This window comes from Ylistrum balloti, unplaced genomic scaffold, assembly GCF_031769215.1.
Source record: "Ylistrum balloti isolate Yb309-2 unplaced genomic scaffold, AGI_CSIRO_Ybal_v1 Utg370288, whole genome shotgun sequence".
Classification (NCBI taxonomy): domain Eukaryota; kingdom Metazoa; phylum Mollusca; class Bivalvia; order Pectinida; family Pectinidae; genus Ylistrum; species Ylistrum balloti.
The window spans coordinates 745,636-767,486 of record NW_026782219.1 but is presented as its reverse complement, the minus strand read 5'-3'; the positions used below and the strand labels follow the sequence as shown (position 1 = coordinate 767,486).

Sequence of the window (21,851 nt, the reverse complement as noted above, 5' to 3'; positions counted from 1 at the left end):
ACGAAACAATAAGGAAAGTACAAACAGTATTCATGAAAGATTTCTTACTATTCGGCTACAACATAGCACCTCCACACCAAAGGTTAACATAATAACCATCATACGATATCTACACTATAATTTGTTTTTGGCTTTCGTTAGCATTGTCTGTTTGATCACCTGTTGCTGAGAAAAAGTTGAGGCTTTATCTGAACAAATCCAACTTCAATCTAGATGTTGTTGTGTTTTTGATGTTTGTGTTTTCTTTCATCATTTCATGTTTATTTATTAATTTATTTATTGCCATGATTGCGTGATAAATACTAACAATATAAAGTTGAAAGCTCGTATTTGATATTTGCTACAGATAAAGAGTCTGACTTCGTAAATATCTAAAGCAAAATCTGATATTACAAAGTGACAATATAATGTATATATATAACGTAAAGAAAAGTATACAAATGAAAACAAACAACTGTTTTACTGTTTGATTTATAAATTCATACGCAAAATAACCGGATACCGAGATTATTTTATACCAAATCTTTCCTAACAATTGTAACCCTGGTAAAATACTAGCCGTTAGAGAGAACTTCTCTTTAAGTCGATTGGTGGAGCGTCAGACTAGTAAGCCAGAGATCCCACCGCCGCCCATCATTTTTGAATATGATGGGTTTTCTTGATTTGGAATAGGATATGGTAGAGTACATTATGGAAAAATCAAAGGCTCTTTTAGAAGAGGTATTTTTAGAAAAGGATGTTCACAATTGGACGTGGCTCTTTGAAGTAACCGTGTTTTGATAATACCATTGCCGGTAGTAAGATTCAGGTTTAGTTGAGCAACTAGACGAGCCAGCAACGAAACATGGTTTATATAGATCCTAGTGAAGTTTACGAATCTAGTATCAATAAAGGAGGTCCGTATCCTTACCATTACTTGGCACTCTGAATGATTGTAATACTGACGCGTGATCAGCCAGTCTTTCTTTTATGGAAAGATGTGATAATGTAGGTAAGGTTACCTCTTTTATCTAGCAAGGCAAGTACTTTTTCTATGTAGGAAATATAAATAATCTGTATTTTTTTTTATGTCTGGCAACTTTTCAATTATGGTTATATGAATACTAAGTCAGTCATGATATACGTAGCTGGATGGGAAGCGGCGATGTATGTTTTTCTATTTGCTGTTGACATCATTCAAGACAATCACGATCTATGTAACAAACTTTGGAATATCGAATCAACTACCGTCATGCAAAACTAAGGTAGTAGGTATGCTACTGTCTGGATGAGGAAAATTCACAAAAGCGACATCGAATCCGCAATCTGAAATTTGATTTCGCATTTATATTTAGATCAATTTCAAATTCATTTCATAATTTTTCAGATAGTTTAAGCAGCATTTTACTATTATTTTACTGTTTATGATGTTACTGAAAACAGTCAGTTACTGAAATAGTGATAAAATGCACTAAATGTCACTAGTAAACAATTATTATTCATCTTTGTGGTATAGAGTTTCGTATGTTTCAACTGATGTATTGGGATTAAAGTGTTTTCTTTTGATTTTATCAACAGAAAAAGAGGTGAAAGGAACGAATATCTATACTACACTGACAAAATCCCCTGAAAGACATTCTGTATTGATTGTTTCTACCACAATACCACGTGCTATTCAACTCCCAGGGCATTGGATAAGCAATGCAACTGTTGAATAACATTTTGTTTATACCACACGTTGTTGAATTTAAGGTATATGTCGAAAGATCAACATATTCAAGAACTTTGCCTTTTAGAGTAATTAATATGGCAAAATCAATTAGTTTCAACACCACAGCGCAGGTTCATGTCCAAAATAAATAAATTACATACTGTGACCACGTACTGCTTTTTTAGGTTACTGAACTCGCTATAAGAAGTTGATCGACTTGAGTGATAAAAGGCTAAAAGGATACATATTTATCAAACTGTTAACATTTTAAAGATAAATTTAATATTTACTAAAAGCTCAGAACACTTTTTACTTTATTTTATGGAGACATAATTATTATGTCTTAACCAAGATTATTACAAGATAGATAGAAATTCTTTCACGTTTCTTATCGAAAATCTTTATGTGGGCCCCACACGTTAGAAATATTTCAGTGAATCAATTAATTTTAATGTGGTTGAAAAGATTAATGTATAGGTCATATACAAGTAATTTGTCTCTGAATTACGGTGATATAATATGTGCAACATATACCGACGAAGGACAAAAATATAGCTGTTATTTGATGTAAATAGTGTATACATATTAGGAATTACTTTACATAGTGCATTTAGTTCAAACTCAAATTTGATGAAACTAGGGCAACGTCAAAAATCAGAAGTCATTGAAGTCATATCAGAAATATCTGAGGGGAAAAATTACGGAAATTAGCAGGAGAAACCAAGTGTCTTCTCTTAGATTATTTTATCAAAAGTTTGATTAAAAGCAAAATATTATGTGTCAGCCGGTTTGGTTTTCGACCAAATCATTCAGTGTTGTAGATGATAGGTTGAAGAACAACGATAAAGAACATCTTACATGTGTTGTTTTCTAACAAACGTTGGCAAACTTTTTAATACGGTTAACTATAAGGTAGTTTTACATTAACTTAAAACAAATGGGGTGTCCTTTTGCAATTTACAAAACCTTACCTCACTGAGAGAATGCAGGCGATCAGATTTATATGAACAAAAGAAAGATTTACATGGAGACTTCTGAAAAAGAACAAGGCCAACAAGACCAGGTGTTCTGGAACAGTAAGTGTCTTCTACTTCATCGACGACACCTGTGATGTAAACCTTGGTCAATCCAAGTAAGTAATGTCGTGTTCTCAAATGAGAACAAGGTATATAACAACGGAACCAACAGGCAAATTAACAAGCATCAAACACGTCCAGTTTCATATCACACAACGGAATAGGATATTTTGTAATGAGGTCACTATGGCGACTATAAATCTACCCCATAACTATCACCAACCTGCATACAACTAGCGTGCGAACCTGCATCTTTTAAAAACAAACATTATGTGTTAAAACGTGGAAATTGAAAGGATGACAGTGTCAAAATTTCACTAGTCACTCCTTTATCAAAGTTGATAAACAGAAAAGGTTCACTGACAGTCTGTAGATATGAATCAGACATCAAAGCATCGGTGCTTGATAATCTTTTAGAATTATTCAATGCTGGAAATAAATGACATGTATAAAAGTGTTAAAAGCATGTCTAAATCCTTATGTTTATTTCAACAGTTATGTCTGCTGATAATACTTCCTCCTCGTAAAAATGTCGACACTTAAAATTGCGTGAATCACTGAAAAATCTTGCGGGATTAAAACGCGTACTGTTTTATGTAATAATTTTTGTGTAGGGTTGTAATTTTTGTTGTTTTATGAATAGCCTGACTGTGGGTTTGTAGTGTACGGTATTATGTTTTCAGTGGTCTTTGAGTGACCTAACGGTTTCTCTGTACTTCACATTCGCATTCATTTAAATCGAATACTCGAATAACTTCACGCTTTCCCACGGTTCCGCCGACTTCGAGATAATGAGGTTCTACTGTCATATTTTCTTTTTTTTAAAGCACCATCCAATCTACTTTAATATTTAGACAGTTATCATCCTTTTCGATCAATTTTGATTTCCTGTTGTCTAAGTTAAATTTTCACTGACATGGCATCACTAATCCTAGACTGACGAAGCAGATGTATGGTGCAGTTTAATTCTATCTCGATATTACAAGGTGTTTAGAGTGTTTTGTACAATCATTTGATGTAAATGCTGCCTTTCCCTAGCCGTACAATCAACATTTTAATTCATATGGGTTGTTTCAAACTTACTGAAGTATGGGACGAGTGCACTTTCTTATCTAACCTATCATGTTTATTATCGTTAATACGGTAATGGTTGATTTTCCTTCGTCGCCTTCTAGATGTCAACTCTTCATGTCCGGGGCATCACTGACAGGTCAAAAGAACGAAGCAGGAGAGTAGTCAATCTTTATTTGGCTGCACTTCATCTTAATCAAAATGTGTTATTCAGTTGTATATCTCTTGTACAATTGTTTGTTCAATAATATTTTATTAATTTTTTTCAACAAATTTATCAATACATTCATTTAATTTCACTATGTCCAATCGACTTCTGAGTTTCAGCATATTTCATTTGTTTCTGTATACTTATATTCGTCGTTAATAATGTAGGTACTGTGGTTTTCTGATTCACATGCCCATGAACTTCCTGGAAAATGCCATGGCAAGAACACCAAGCACAGTAGTGACGATGGAGCACCGTTCTAAAACAGAAAACACAACACAATAAAAAAAGTGACATTTTGCCGAAATTACAATAGCACTTCATCATGTTGACTCCTTAAGCAACTCTTTAGTTCTACACAAGAGTAGACAATAGACTCTGAGTTAAGAGACCTTGTGCAATTGTTCTGAAATTTTGAAAACATTGCGTAGCATAGATGGTCCTTATACAGATTCACAAAGCTGTGCAACTTATTCAAAGACGCATGTTTGTGGAAACTTTCTCTCGTAGGTGTTCACGAGTCGATGGGTAGATTTTAAATCTGCACTTTAGAAAATATTTTCTCGGAGTCATTCTAATAAGTCTCTGCTCAATTGACACTATATTTTCTTAGCGACGCATTAGTCTCAGTAAAATTATCAAAATTTACTCATCAGTACAGAATATATATATACTCAAGGGATAAATAAACACAGGGAGACATTATTTGCAATATCTTGCGAACGCGTTGTTAAAAAACAATGAAAATCGGTCAGACACCTCTCTAGGTTAAAGTGCACGTGGTCCTGTATCGAATGTTGCATTATTGTATTGCATGACGATGTCTTCCGGGGAAAGCACGAAACGGGAAAATCTCGTGCACAGCAGTGTTGTGACATTGAGTTACAATGCTCGTCATACCATTAGGCAGTCTTCATAGAAACAAATCATTTTTTTGATATTTTGATTAATTTCTGATAGCATTAAACAATGGCACGGCTGACAGAAGTTCAAAGGGGTGCGGCCATTGGGATGGTTATGCAAAATTAAAAGCAAATACAGGTTTCGGTGTCCATATTTGCAGTATAGAATGTTTTCTTAGGCGTCTAAGGGAAACTGAGTTGGTTTCTGACCGACCTAGGTCTGGGCGTCCGCGCGTCCGCACCTTACTGCCACTGCATCTGTCCTTCATACCATAGGTACTCATAATCGTCCTATCCCTGCAAAAACTGTAAGGAAATGATTGTGGAAAGTTGATCTGCGGGCACGTCATCCGTTTGTAGGTCTGCCCCTTATCGCTGTTCGTCGCCAGCGTCGTATGGTTTGGGTGGCGGCACATGCCTCCAGAATATTCCCATTGAGGAAGTGGAGGCGAGTCTTGCTTACTGATGAGTCCCGGTTCACCCTGTTTCGAGCAGACGTTCGATGTCGTGTATACCGACTTCATTTTGCCGACTGTTGCGTAGTACAGATGGATAGATTTAGGGGTGGATCGGTTATGGTATTGGGAGGAATCTCACATGGAGTTAAATTACCACTGGTTGTGGTAGCGGGTAATTTAACTGCCGCTAGGTATTGAAATGAGATCATCAGACCGCATGTTGTCCCATTTTTGCGGCAAAACAAACTCGGCCCTTTGTAGCGAGGATCTGTCGCGACTTTCTCACAAACAACAATAGCCGTCCACTGGACTGGCCGCCATACAACCCCGACCTATCCCCTATTCAGCACTTGCGAGACCAGCTGGATAGACAGTTTCGACGACGGCAGCCTCCCCCTGTTACTCTGACAAAGTTAAAGCAGCTCTCTCGGAAAAATGGGCCAACATCCCAATGAGGAGGATAAACTCACTCATGAACTCCATGCCTAGGGGAATCAGGGTGATGGGGACATACCCATTTCGATTAGTGATTAGTTACTCACAATGCTGTAGACATTATTAACTCCAAGTCACTCACAAAACTTACAAATGACTGTATTTAACCAGAGTTCATAGCAAGTCTGTGTTGTAGTCAGTATTTCATTCGGAGTTCTTCACGGGCCTGTGAAGTGACTGAGTCACAAAGAGGCTTAAACGCACGCATCCTGTTAACATGTACACGCACCACTCACACGTCAGGTGGTCTTCCTTAATTGACAATATTTCTTTACAATACGTTTACAGGTATATTTCACCAAGATTGTTTGTTGCTCCATTCAATTTTAATGCATCTCTTATGACTATTAAAATTATTGTAAGCGTTAAAATATCCTTCCTGTGGTCACGTCGGACAGGCGAAATTGATGGAAACACCCCTTGACCACTTTAAGATTAGAATGAGTAAATATAGCGCGTTCATCACGTGACATTTTGGAAGCGAGGCTGCGAAGCAAAACCACAATGTCGTTGAAGTAATACTAACAGGTATTAATATTCCTGTAAGAAAAATAAGTGTTGCTACAAACGTGTCTCCGTGGGAGTCGCCATTTTCGTTTATTTCCAGTGTATTACTAGGCGCAAACCTGCTGTGACGTCATCAGGGGACATCGTGAACATTTGTAAAGAGATCCAATTTTCATCAAATTAATAGCGAAAGTTGATTTTTAGGGAAATCGAGTCCGGCAAAGAAAACATCTTATGAAATCCTAACTTGGGCGGAATATGTCTTTAATAATGTAAAACTAAACCAAACCAGCACAAGATACTTACTTTTGTCTGAGCTATTCCCATTCTGTCGTATTTCCAATGTCTTTGTCACCAAGTGATGGTCATAATCATCATCGTCTTCAGCACTCCTTTCTCCCCGCCTTACATCATCACATACATTCTGCAATACATATTATCCTAAGATAATAGGTGTCATGTCATCATTACTACCACCTTCGAAAATCACGAGAAAGACGTATGATTTTCTCTGTAAAGAGCAGATGAAGAAGCATAGCGCACACATATGCCATCTAAGCCACATACACATACGTACATAGATACACATACACCGTCTTCCTAACACACACGCACGCACATATATACAAACACATACACCGTCTTCCTAACACACATGCACGAACATACATACACAAACACATATACCGTCTTACTAACACACACGCACGTACATAGATACACAAACACATATACCGTCTTCCTAACACACACGCACGTACAAAGATACAAACATATACACTGTCTTTCTAACACACACGCACGTACATACATACACAAACACATATACCGTCTTCCTAACACACATGCACGTACATATATACACAAACACATACACCGTCTTCCTAACACCCACGCACGTACATTCATACACAAACACATACACCGTCTTCCTAACACATGCACGTACATAGATACAATCACATACACAGTCTTCCTAACACCCACGCACGTACATTCATACACAAACACATATACCGTCTTCCTAACACACACGCACGTACATAGATACACAAACACATATACCGTCTTCCTAACACACATGCACGTACATAGATACACAAACACATATACCGTCTTACTAACACACACGCACGTACATAGATACACAAACACATATACAGTCTTCCTAACACACATGCACGTACATATATACACAAACACATATACCGTCTTCCTAACACACATGCACGTACACAGATACAAACACATACACCGTCTTCCTAACACATGCACGTACATATATACACAAACACATACACCGTCTTCCTAACACACACGTATACGTGTGCTAATTTTCCCTGGTTATGAGTACTGAAACAGGAAAAGTAAAATGTAGTGTATGATTACTAGATGATTATAAAATATCAATCGCAGGAAAGAAACAAAATCTGTCAAAATCCTTTTTTCAGAATACGAAAACAAAAAAAACCATAATGTAACATATGAGGATATATCTACCAAATTGCAGCTGAAAGATCCACGGCTACAAACACGAACGGAACATTCAAAATATACAGCGTGAGTGTTGTAGTCGGACCTGGATCCAAAATGGAATGCATACAGGGGTGCAGAAACCGCGGTTTGGTCATTGTCTCTGCTGACAAATTTTTCCATCAGATACGGCTCCAGCACACACCTAGATTATAACATAGAAACGTCTATGTACAAAAAATTTAAATATAGAAAACACCATTAATGACTTGTTTCATAATATCTCTGACGGTGTATATAAAATCGTATTTTCATATGAGTTGACCGAAAACGACTTCTTATTCTGTTGTCTACTTTCGCAAGATCGTCATTACCACTTTCAAACTGACGTTGAATTGATATCAATCATGAAATGTAAAGCTCGTGGTTTTGTTAGCTTTGAATAATGACCGAAGAGAGCGATAACCCGCGTTTAAATGCCACGACCTTTCTTCATCAGATAAGTTATTTGTGTTTGAAATATATTCTCCATTACATTATCCAACCTCTTCCGTCTTGTCCTAGACAAAGGAGGAGTCATAAATACAGTGTACATGGACTTCATGAAAGCCTTCGATAAAGTTCCACACCGTAGCCTTATGGAAAAATTGAAAATGTACGGAATACATGAGAGATTATGTATCTGGGTGGAATACTTTTCTATCAAACAGAAGACAATGTGTCCAAGTAAATAGAGCGCAGTCAAAATGGCATGAAGTTACCAGTGGAATACCTCAAAGATCTGTGTTGGGGCCAGTTCTATTTTCATTCTTATAAATGACCTACCGGATTGTGTACTATCAGAGGTGTATTTGTTTGCAGACGACACGAAAATTTTCAGAGAAATGAAGGACGGCAGTGATGCGTTACTACTACAACAAGACCTCGACCAGCTACTTCAGTGGAGTGAAAAATGGCTGCTTAAATTCCATCCAGATAAGTGCAAGGTCTCATCCATTCAAAAGAACCTTCTGCCTACTGTTTAAGGCACTAGTTCGGCCTTACCTGGAATATGCTAGTTTGGTCTGGTCACCATACAGAAAGCGGGACACGGAGCTACTAGAGAATGTGCAGAGAAGGACAACAAGAATGCTGCCACAGCTAAAAGACATGATCTATGAAGAGAGATTAAAACACTTAAAGATGCCAACACTTAAATACCGAAGAATGAGAGGCGACATGATCGAGGTCTTCAAAATAATACAGGGAGTATATGATAAGTAACAGAACATCTACTGAAATTAAATACAGCCAGGAACACCAGGGGAATTCACTAAAACTCAATAAATAGCAGTACAACAGGGACATCAGGAAATACAGCTTCACACACAGGATAGTGGATACCTGGAATAGCCTCCCGGAGCAGGTAGTGACAGCAACAACAACAAACCAATCCAAAAATAGACTAGATGCCTACTGGAACAAACACCCACTGGGATATAATCACACGGAAAACTATGGAGCAGACATCAGAAGGACAACATACACAAATTGTGATTAATTGGAGCTGCCTATAGAGGACCAACAGGTCCTGCAGGTAGAGACAACAAAGGAAACAACATAAGTAGTCTTGTAGGCTGTGATTTGTAACTTTTGATTGGTGTTGCTGCTAATTGGTTCCATAGTGACCAAAACTATCCTTGAAATATGTACCTGTCCTTCGTGACATCCCATAGTTCAACTGAATTATCTCCACCGTAATCGTAATACGATGCTCTGGCAGTACAGTTTTCTGGTCTCACAGCATAGTCTACAAAAGGTAACACAACTAGCTTCAGCAATAATTTCACTATGTTTATATTTCCGCCCAACCCTGTTGCATTTCCATTGTCACACGTCAATAATTAATTTGTTCTACAAAAATCAGAAAACCGCTGAAAGAACAGCAAATAAGCATTATTAACAACATGTTTTGAATGGCAGTAGAAATGGTATGAAGTGCTAAGTCAAACGGTACGAGTTTTGATAATGATTACTATTCAAAAATATCATCTGATATAGACAAAAAGCTACTTACGTTGGTCACCGCTACTGATGTGAACATATACCAAGCTTCCGGTGATAATATCATTATAATAGTCAGGATAATTTGAATATTGTGACTTTGAGAAAAACATTTCAGGTTGACGTGTATATCTCCGGTTATTTTCTGATTTCCTGGCGTAAGGTAGTGTCGGGATAACACTGGAACCATAACGAGAACTCCTGTGAAAAAAGTAGAAATAAAACTCATTAATCTGAGCTATTTATTATAACAATGTTAACGGCTAATTTTTTTTAATATCTCAGCAAAATAACTACTCTGTTTTATTTCTCATTTCTTTATTTTGAAAGATTATTATACAATGTCAACTTGTATTTGAGATAATTTAAACCTTTCAAATGTACAGTGTTTACAACAAATTCAGGAAAAGGCGAATGGTAGGTTTAACCTTACATTTGGTGACCTGGCCCCACTTGTATAAAACATCTCAACTTGAGATTTCCTCAAGCCCAGATTTTCCTCAGCTAATGTCTCCTTGAAAATATCTTGTATGAAAATTTCTCAAGGAATTTCAGGACATCCTAGCCGATGCCTTCCTCCTGTTCATTGAGAAAATTTTATACAAGCCGTTTTTGAGGAGATATCAGCTGAGGAAAATCTCGACTTGATGAAATCTCAAGTTGAGATGTTTTATACAAGTGGGGCATGACCATACATTTTACCTTGTTATTTAAAAAAATTCAACCCGTACAATTGATTAGCCATTTTTACATTCATTGATAATATTTAATTTTCTACTTACACAATATCAGATACAGTACCTGTCGTTGACATACATGTGTGTTACGAGATCGAACACCTTTCCGCCTGAGTGGATTTTGTCACATATCAGACGGAAAGGGTTAAAGCCATTCCCTCCAACGATGTTTGAGGACGAGTGACTGATCTGTATGTCAGCGCGATATAAGTACTTGTAGTACGGGTAGTTGTAATACTCATGTTGCTGAAAAAAACGGGACGTAATGTTTTCATTTCGAATTCTTATTTTTAAATCGATTAAAAAATATACTGTGCTTTGTTTTTTCCTCGTGTACATGTAGAAATTGTATATTCTTAACCATACCACTATCCAATGGGATTGAACATCGATAGGCGTGAAACGTGAAAGAACAGTCTACCATCGGCAATCACTAAGGATTGTACAAAAGACACACAAAGAACATCTTTTTTATACAATTATTTACAAAACATCATTCGGCTATTTCCTCTTTCTAGGAGTCGTCAGTGATCCCAAATGCTTTAAATGTCGAAAAACTAGGTGAATGATAAAAATGTAGATGCACTATCTTCTTGATGGAAAACATGTGATAGTTGATGTCTCCCTGTATGCATAATAGAATTATTCTTGATATTTTTGTCTCCAATTTCCTACATTAACGATGAAAATCTTCTTAGAAAAAAAAAACAGCATATGAACAGAAAAGAATACTTAAGAGAAAAAAGACAAACTTGAGAGAATGAACAAGAAATTACAAAAGAATAAAGGTTGAAAATTATCAAAACAAATAATAAATTTCGTAGTTTTCAGATATTTGAAATCATCAACAGCAGAGTCTACACATGTATGGTTTTAAAGCTTTGAATACTGAAAGTTGAGGCGATCTGATTGTTTGGTCAATTTTTGTTTCTTATTATTGGGTCTAAATTGATTCTTCTTATCCCGTACCATGCTGTACCAAATATTATTTTCCTCAAAGTATGTTAAATTCAAATGAATATTAACGGCAGTAAACTTCTAAAGCCACGACGTAATTTTTGTTTTATTGTTAACAATATCTTAGTTGAGTTTGGTGACAAGATTTTAACAGGCTCTTGACATACTTTTAGGAACTTTATGTGTCACTTTTTTTTGACAGACGAGTTATAATCACTAGAACATAACAATTGGGACATACTATATACGTCTATGTCCACCACTTACTTCGATTTTAACTAACAAGCCAAGCAGGGACAGCTCTCTATAATGGGCTGTCAGATTCTCATTCGAATTTCCCATTGTGAATTTCCTGAGGTAGGGAAGTAGCATCTCTGCCTTCCCAACCTCGTTTTGGTGTTAACAAGCCGCAGTTGATTAGATTTTTAGGGGAAAACCTGTAGCAGGATTGCCCATGAAGATATTCTTCCGGAAATAATTTGTTTTGATTTCATATGTCAAAATACAAATGGAATAACAGTTTATTTTCAAATTCTATTATTGTTGCGATTACAGTGCCAAATATTACTGATTTCGACTGAAACTTTTACCTTTAAATGGACGCTAGTATCCTATTGCAAAATATACTTCATTAAAACATTTATTATACCAAGGTATGAATATACAACACCTTAATAAACAAGTTTTAAATGATGATTTTCTAGTTTAGAGGATGCTGTATTATTTACACAGATACATAAAATATGTGTGTCTAATTTTAGAACACCCGAGTCCATGGACTCCATGGAATTTTAACATGGGACGAAAATTTGTCACACTTACCAAACCCATTTATATTGGCCTGGGAGGGTTAAATAGATATCAAGTGAATTCTTGTATAATTAATAGTACAAGGACGAAAATATCCCGATATGCAGGAAATAGGTAGCTATAAAGTTAAACGTTTAACATCAATAAACATTCATGATGATAATATTGACCGAAAAGAAAAAATGAATACCCTTCTTCTGTTATTTTAAATTCATATCACTTACACGGAACATATATACAAATTGTTGATTCTATCAAAATGCACACTATCTGTCCAAAAATATTTAAATGTTTCATATACCGTGCATGAACGTCCAAGGGCATAGTCATGTGCTTCGATCTGTGTCACTTGACAGCTAGATCCACCGTGGATACTGGTGATAGTATACCCCTTTGGAACTCCATGGACATGAATTATTCCATCTGGTAAACAGTCTAATAAACAAAAACAAAAGGTCAAATGTTGATAAATAAGAAAAAAAAAAAAAAAAAAAACACTACAAAAAACGGTAATCCCGAAAACGATACCGTTTAAATATCTCATTAGGATTCCAATAAAAGCAACAAAGTGGTTCTAGCCCAGCGCCTGCTAACTTTGCACGCACACATTAAAACCATCCATATACTGAGTTGTTGGAAAATCGAATAATGCAGTTTTTGTTTCTGAGTTTGTTATTTCCATTTTGTATATCGAATGTTGTGTAGAGTTTTAGTTTAAAAAAGGCGTGTTCGCAAATTCCAGTTGGTATGGATGTTCCCGTGAAATTGTACACAGAATTGAACTAAGTGATCATTGTCAGATTACAAAATGTTTGAGGTTTTTTTTTTTCTTTAAAATCACTTTTCCTAGAAAGGAAATGTTACTCGTTTTGAAGCTGATTTCTTAAAAACGGCTTCTTTATTTATTTATTTATTACAGTTTTTAAGATTAGTGTGCCAATTATACATACGGCATCTGATGACGTCACTTTCGATATTCTGACTCCACGCAATTAAGCCGCTAATTGACAAACTTACCGGTCACGATTTTTTTCAATTTTTCGGCAAACAGCAAATGCAAGGGGCCAAATTATAGTAAAAGCGCTTGGGTGCACCGAAACCGGAAGAGTTTGAAACACTCCTCCTAACATCAAACTTTGATCCAAAAATCAAGAAAAAAACACACTTTTCTTCATTTAATTGATCATAACTTTTTTCTTATGCCAAATTTGACAAATAATGTTTGCTTAAATAGACAAATAGATTCCAATGAACAAAATAAGTGGTTATAAGAAGCCTTGCGATGAACCCTTGCCTTGTTATGGAGCCATTTCTTAACCTTACCTTATACCCTCAGTAAATGTCACAAAATCTATAATAATTTAGGCCCTATGGGCCTTTTGAATTTTTTAAGTGCTATTTCCGGGAAGTGCATTGGGATGCTATAAATGCCACATGGTTTGGATTAAATCGGGTCGTGGGCAAAATTAGATTGTTCGTGAAAGAGGTCCTTTACACCCCCTCCAAACTACAAATCGCCGATGTGAACACGAATGCTTGATACACGTCGCTGATATGAACAATTATGTAAATGTATTTAATTCATTCAAAGTGTAAGATTTCAAAAATATTTCAAGATATATTTAAAGAAAATTATTGATTTTTTAATTTTTTATTATTACTTAATTGTATTAATTAGACTGAGTACGGCGTACACCAGTGACCGCCAACATTAAAGAAAACATGACAGGTGTTGTGGAAGAAATTGCGCTTTTTGATGTTAATATGGAATTTCTGCAACATACCAGACGTACCAATATCAAAGGACGTTGTGTGGTCACGTCATAGGTATTGTATACCGCCACAACCACAGATTTGAAGATTTCTTGTCATTGAGATATCCATTAGAAAAGAGAGCGTATTTCAACCGGACAAGGGAAATGACTACCTGTCCATTTCTACATATGTTTCAGAATTAGGTCATAGCTTGGTCAATATTTGGCCAATATCATTCATTAACTACTCGTTCTAAAGATAAAGCATTGCTCTTAAATTTAATGTATGTGTTACTAAGATCTGCTCCTAGAATATAACAAGAGTTCCTCGGAACTGTATGTGTCACCTGCATAAAGTGTCACGCTCACCCAGAAATCGAACTGGATGTGCAACGTTCAACCATAAAGTTGTAATACCAAATTAAATTTCTATAACTCGAAGCATAAAGAGAAAACTGTACAAAGCATTATTCCTGAGAAATTTTCCAAATTCAAAGGGTTATATCACTGCCAAGAAGGGTCACAGACAGCCAAGAATCAAAAGTAATCTGTACCCTTCCAACAAGAAGCCATATACTAAATTTCATTTAGACAACTTAAAGCATAACCGAAAAAAGTCTGGAAAACTTTCGTACGGACGCCGCCGACAAAGTGATCCCTAAGTGTCCGCCAGCTCTGCAGTCGACACAAAAACGTGATTCTTAAAAAATATGTTTAATATTCCCATCACGGGAGTTATTACCCTTGATACTATAATACATATATATATGGTTCGTGCCAAGTCCCTGTGTCTCACAGTGCCTCGTTTTAACTTACCATACGAAAGAAGCTTTGAAACATCGCTAGGAGTCACAAAGGCGACGGCATAACTCAGTGAGGACTGAAATTTAAAAACACAGCAATCTACTACAAATATTCAAAAATTTTAAAAAATTACAGAAATTACTCTGTTATTCGTAGAGATCTTCAAACTCACCTTGTACTCTGAAAAATTGTTACGACACTTGCAGGCTTTCAGTAATATCTTTAGAGACGTCTATGGTCATTTTGTTTTATTCAAACGAAATCATTTTCACACAAAATTGCTGCATTGAAATAGTAACAAATACATACATCATATTATATATACTCACGAGGATAAGAAGAAATTGCAGATATATCATCGTTTTGTCTGTCCTCTTTGACACCAAGGAAAGGTACTGACGGCAATCAAGGACATTCTCCTTATTTAAACTTACTGTGTCACAAGCGGTTACGACAAGGAAGCAATGCCACGGTCGTTAACCATAGATGCGACACCAATGCACCCAGTTAGAACTGATGATGGTGAGTATCCGTGATACACGAAAATGTGACCCAGCATGTTGCATGAACACGCATATTGCAAATGATACAGAAATCCCAAGTTTTGCCTTGATATAATGGTGAAAAAAGAAACTGTTAGTTTGTTAAAACATATCTATAAAAAAAACTTAAACCAACATGTCGAATATATTAAGCATTAGTGCTTTCATTTCTGAATCATATTCGTAATATTCGAAGTTATTTTCACCGGACAATTTAACCTTTATGTTTTAATATATCATTTTACTTATCTCAAGATGTATTCACCATCCACATGCGGTTGTTTTAAGCAGATTAAGCTAGAACTGGTTGACAGATTGAAAATTATCCGAAATACGTTCAAAAGGAATCGTTTATCTTGGTCTTCGTGAAAACAGTGTCATATCCAAGGGGGGAACTGAAGGTAGCATCGGATTAGTAATTGGAGATAGGAGATTAGCGACTTAGAAATTCAAGATCATTAACACTTAATGTGTGTCCTTTTGGAAAAATTTTGACAAATTATTATCAATATTACAATTTTAGTTATTTCAGTAATAGATTTGATACCAAAAACCTTTTCAGTACATAGAATTTATAAATGTGTTATATAATTCTTATGAATGATGATCTTCATTGGACGTGCGTCCATGATAAGGTTAGGTAAATTTTCAGCGATATCAAATTTCATAAAGCCAATTTCAACTATATAGTCCTATTTTAAGGAACTTAGCAAAGACATTTCGTACGTGTAGGGTATAGTTTGATACATTGTTCTGGAAACCGTACAAATACTCCTAAGGAAAAGTAGAAATCGTAGGTATGTGATGGTTTTGTCTGTCCCTTTTACCTCCGGGATCGGGTAACGATGCCAATCAATTACAATGTCCCGATATATACTTTGCCATGAGTTGCTTCTAAAAAGGAGTAATGCTAAAGCTGTTTTGGCAAGACTAAGAGCAGATGTATTGACATTGTAATGTCTCTGTGCAACATGATAACGCAACCCTGTTTGACACAAATGAACAGGGTAACTGCGGACCATAATGCTTCTAAATCTGTCGATAGATGTATTTAGTTAAAAGAAATGTAGGAGAATGTAACGGTTTGTCTATTTATTATAAATATCACGGCATTTTCATGTTGTTCTTCATGTTGATTAGGTTTAACCCAAGTGAGTAATGTCAGGTACTCAAAAGAGAACAATGTATACAACAACAGAACCAACAGTCAAACTAACGAGTATAAAACACGTCCAGCTTCTTATCGCACAAAGAAATGGAATATTTTTCGATAAGATCACTGTTGATATGAGGGGATATTTGTTTTAGTGTTGAAATCATACATGACTTGCATAACGACCAACATAAAACGTCAAAATAGAAATAAAGGTGGTATTATGGTGGGGTTAGCATTGGAGATTTTTTTCCTTTGCATAACTACGATGCTCCAGTTTTTTTTTTTCCTTCCATTTTTTTCTACTTTTTCCCTGGAGACTGAGTATAAATATATCGTCAAACCAGCTGACAGTAAGAACGCAGGGCTAATAAAAACCCTTAAACAGTAATGGTCAGATTTAGTGAGTAAAGAGGCACTGTAAATATGTTACACTTATATATATATATATGTGTGTGTGTGTGTGTGTGTGTGTGTGTGTGTGTGTGTGTGTGTGTGTGTGTGTGTGTGTGTGTGTGTGTGTGTGTGTGTGTGTGTGTGTGTGTGTGTGTGTGTGTGCGTGTGTGTGGGTGTGTGTGTGTGAGAGGGTGTGTGTGTGTGTGTGTGTGTGTGTGTGTGTGTGTCGCTGCATAAAATAAGCTATGCACATAGCTTGAATTTATGCATACTTAATATAAGAATATAAAACAATAGATGGACATGGAATAAGGCCATCATATAAGATCACTGGGTTATTTTGCTCTTAGATTTATTATTGATAAAATAAAAACTTTGTAACATGAAATACATCATATAACTACAATACAAACACAATCATACGATAAGATAACCATATAATATAACCATATATCCAGATCACTCTGACCGTAGTCAGTTACATTGGTTTGACATACTGAATATACATATTCATTACAACTGTAAAATCAATCTATAAATTATATAGAAATAACAGTTGGTATCCAATTATACTACATATATTAAAAATACCCACCCCTTCAGTGTGAAGAGGGTTTTCTCGGCACTAAGTCCGGCAAGCTCTCAGACCGACTCGTTCATAACACACTATAAATAAAACAATTCACACGTTAAAACCTATGCTCCTTCCGACTCCCTGTCTACTAAATCGACCACGCCCGAAATTTGAATGAACACATTTCCAAAATATCAAGTTTACTATTAAACAAAAATATGCCTTTAATCAAATATATTATTAAATAGATACCTGATTAGATTACGCTAATATTCTACACATAGTACTTACGTTTACAATTTTTTAGGCTCTAGTGCCGCTACCTCTCATGGTCGCTAGGCTGGCTATTATCATAATTCGATGTTGAAGCTCTGGGCTCTCTACTAAAGTGAGGCCAGGTAAAACTTCCCTACATTCAACACTTAATTACTACACATAGACAATACTTACTGGACAAACAGGTTTTCTGCTCATTACATCACATCCGCTCAGTATCTCACTCGCATTCTCACGTGCTGTTTCCGCGCGCGCGCTAAAAGTTTTGCCGCAATGTGCCACGTCCAATATTTACGGTAGGCTGATTTCTGTTACATACGAACGCATATAGCTAAAATTCTACGAATATGTTACCTTATGTTGTTTCCACCTGCAGGACCTACTGTCCTCTATAGGCAGCTCAGAATTGTTCGTAAACACCCCATAATGAAATGCCGTCATTCCGGTATCTGGTCCATAGCTTGCTGTGAAGTCAAACCCTAGAGGGTGGTTTTCCCGGAGCTTGTCAATTCTGTTCTTGAAAAGGTTGGTTGTCCTGGCTGAGACTACTTGTTCAGGAAGACTGTTCCATGTATCTACTATTCTGCGTGCAAAGTTGTATTTCCTGAAGTTTCACTAATTTTAACGAGTTTCCTCTTGTGCTGCTGGACATGTTTAATTTCAACAAATCAGAAGTAACTTTCTGATCATAAATTCATTTCAAAATTTTTAAGACTTAAAAGCAATATTGCCAAATAATGACACTTCTACAGTCGAAACAAAAATTAGACAAAAAAACTTGTTATAGATTTAAATGTTTCTTCCAACCTAAAATTTACCATGTTTCGAGACTGGGAAAAAACTTCGTATCACCACGGACTTAAATATAGACAAGTCCGTGGTATCACATTATTCATAATTAACTTTATAGCGCATGCGTTACAATATCTGTGAGCGGTTGGCCAGTATGATTCACTCTTAAGTGACAGCCAGCAATATTGACATAACATCGACAGATGTCTTTTAACGACTTATTTATAGAAGCAGGCCATACCTGTGTTTATAAGATAAACTACCCACGATCCCTATATATGTATTATAGTGACCATATATGGACCGGGGGTCGGGGTTTCGTACCTTTAACCATAATCCGGTCGTGAGTAGCATTGATGTTAGTAGTGAGTCTTTAATGACTAAAAAGAGCGTGACCAGTTTTACAGGAATTCCCGACCCACGGACCATATATATGTATTATAGTGACCATATATGGACCGGGGGTCGGGGTTTCGTGACAGTGATTTTAAGAGTTGGTCCTTAACGTCTGACCAGAGCGTGACCAGTTCTACAATTTCTTATCTCACCTTCTAGTAATACATTAAACGTATAACCACCTCCAATAATCTTTATCGGAAAGGCTATATCTGAGGTGTTGAAGATGTGCTTGGAGAACGTAACAGAATTATTCAAATATTTCAAACAGATTTAAGAAAGATGCGTTCAATATTAAACCTTACAATTTCATTTCATTTATATAACGAAATTTCATCGAGTGAAAAATTAAATTATTCCATTGGCTGAAAAATTTGAACGTCGGGTTTGATGACGTAATGTATACGAAACAACTTGCACTGTCGTCTGCAAACCTAACAAGAAAGATGGCGTTCTTTGGACTTACAATCATTCTTATGCGGAGTAAGCAACTCGGAGATGGTCGACATTTTCACCGAAGACTGTTGTGTCCAAAGAGGCCGATGACATAAATAGGTCGTGTCGATATAAGTATGAATTGGTTTCATTTGACTGGAAGTCGTGCAAACTGAATATATATATATGTGAATGTAAAAAATGCATTTCAATTTTGTGAGTAGTATTTGTTCCGAAAAGAAAGGAACAAATTTTAAATTCAAAATGATATTGCCGAATTATTCCTATTTGATTAAGAAAACTGTTGATGATATACAAGGCTAGTCATTAAAGCTCCAGAGCAGTTAGTAATGATAGTTGAATAAGAGGAGAATATTACATCTATACTATTTGTACCATAAGTGAACTATGATAAACCCTCCATTAAGTCAGGTTTGTTTGTTTGCTGGGTTTATCGTGGTAGTTTCCTCGCTGAACAACAAACGGGAGGCCCGCCGCATGCTGTCTAGAGCAATAAAGTAAAATTTTTTCCTAAGAATATAACTTATGAGAAACACAAACTGCCATGGGTAGGGAGCGTCGAATAACGTAACTGTAACCTTGGCTCTCATCGCCTGAGCTAGTCCGAAGATTCTGAATATCTATCCGCGATTTCCTTGTTGTCTGAGCTAGTCCGAAGATTCTGTTTATCTATCCGCGATTTCCTTGTTGTCTGAGCTAGTCCGAAGATTCTGTTTATCTATCAGCGATTTCCTTGTTGTCTGAGCTAGTCCGAAGATTCTGTTTATCTATCCGCGATTTCCTTGTTGTCTGAGCTAGTCCGAAGATTATGTTTATCTATCAGCGATTTCCTTGTTGTCTGAGCTAGTCCGAAGATTATGTTTATCTATCAGCGATTTCCTTGTTGCCTGAGCTAGTCCGAAGATTCTGAATATCTATCAGCGATTTCCTGATGGCTTTGTCGCGAGAGATAAGGCAAGAAGATAGATATTGAGAGCCTTTCCGTCTACGCTTGAGCTATCGTGGTCCTTACTCATGGTGTCAGAAGGGCGACAAAAGTCAGTTGAGACACGACAATTATTTATAACATAGACACATATGAATATCCCTACAATAATTGAGTTATTGACACAGAAACGTTTCGGGACAGGTATGGATAAATTTGCCCTTATTCTGTTTACCGTGTCCACACAGATTTTGTAGACAGGGACTGCCCAATCACTGAGATGTCTGAAATAAGATATCTTCGTCTCTATGATTGCACAAAACACACACAAATTCATAGCAGTTTTAATACAAACTAGAAATTGTATGCAGTAATGCCAAATAATGAATTAAAATGCAACATTACAGTTGTTTCGTCAAAGTACTCATCAGGAATGTTTAGGCTTAAATTTTAAAAACTTTGAGGCGACTGAGGAAAATTCAAAGTTTTAATCGTGGCTTTTAAATTATCTTTTTTTCCGAAGGTTTTTTTTTTTTTTTTTTTTGTATTTTATGTCCCGTATTGAGGTTCTTTGTAAGTAGGGACTGTTCAATCACTTAGATAACCGAGATTGTGTAATTGTCAATTTTCTTAAGGATATTTCTTAAGTGCAACGACATATATGAGTACACTTTATATATTTTTGAAACCAGTTTATTGCGCTTAACTTCGCAGATGTGACAGTATAATGTAGCTTGTGCAATGATTCGACTCCAGTTAAACAATCCGTTATAAAAATATTATACAGATGTTAATGAAACTTACACACAACAAAATGTTTAGATATCTGGGGCTTCTCTGAAAAAAAAAGTTACAAATAAATGTGTTCATTTCATTTTACTAACAAATAATTGTTTTTTTTCTCTCATTTGACAGAAGTTTACATTTTGTAGAGATAGAAAAATAAAGCTTGGTTTGTATTGAAATACATTGCATTGTGAGAGAAGGGAGCTAACTCCGAGAGTCATATTCCTATACACACTATAACCAATTGCTAAACCGGTGACATTCGTTATTTGCCTTAAATTGTTTATATATTTGTGTTTGTCGCAATAATAAATCATATGAGCTACTTACTGTACAGTCTTGTACGTAAGCATGAGACTTTAATGAGCATGAGCATGTTATTGTGGCACGTGCACGGACATTTAGGAGACTTCAGTGTTAACGTTCATGTGAAATTTTGACCGAACGTTAGAGAGAGAGAGAGAGAGAGAGAGAGAGAGAGAGAGAGAGAGAGAGAGAGAGAGAGAGAGAGAGAGAGAGAGAGAGAGAGAGAGAGAGAGAGAGAGAGAGAGAGAGAGAGAGAGAGAGAGA

The 21,851-nt window shown here is 36.2% G+C and overlaps 1 protein-coding gene across 1 annotated transcript; it reads right to left on the bottom strand.

Moving 5' to 3' along the window:
* Positions 1-4,230: 4,230 nt before the first annotated feature.
* Positions 4,231-18,367, bottom strand: LOC132552944 (uncharacterized). The gene is made up of 9 exons (XM_060217143.1): positions 18,281-18,367; positions 14,998-15,061; positions 12,729-12,862; positions 10,725-10,906; positions 9,937-10,121; positions 9,573-9,669; positions 7,908-8,085; positions 6,714-6,831; positions 4,231-4,304 (listed from the first exon to the last, which is right to left on the bottom strand). The coding sequence occupies exons 1-9, from the start codon at positions 18,365-18,367 to the stop codon at positions 4,231-4,233; spliced, it is 1,119 nt and encodes a 372-aa protein (XP_060073126.1).
* Between the last annotated feature and the right edge of the window lie 3,484 nt (positions 18,368-21,851).

What these genes read in the sequence shown, in the direction of transcription:
- LOC132552944 (XM_060217143.1), bottom strand. Translation starts at nt 18,367, where the DNA reads ATGACGGCATTTCATTATGGGGTGTTTACGAACAATTCTGAGCTGCCT. An exon ending in CATCAGTAGCGGTGACCAAC is followed by an intron (nt 9,670 to 9,936) that starts GTAAGTAGCTTT and finishes TACCTTTTGTAG; the next exon opens with ACTATGCTGTGAGACCAGAA. An exon ending in GATCTTTCAGCTGCAATTTG is followed by an intron (nt 6,832 to 7,907) that starts GTAGATATATCC and finishes TATGTATTGCAG; the next exon opens with AATGTATGTGATGATGTAAG.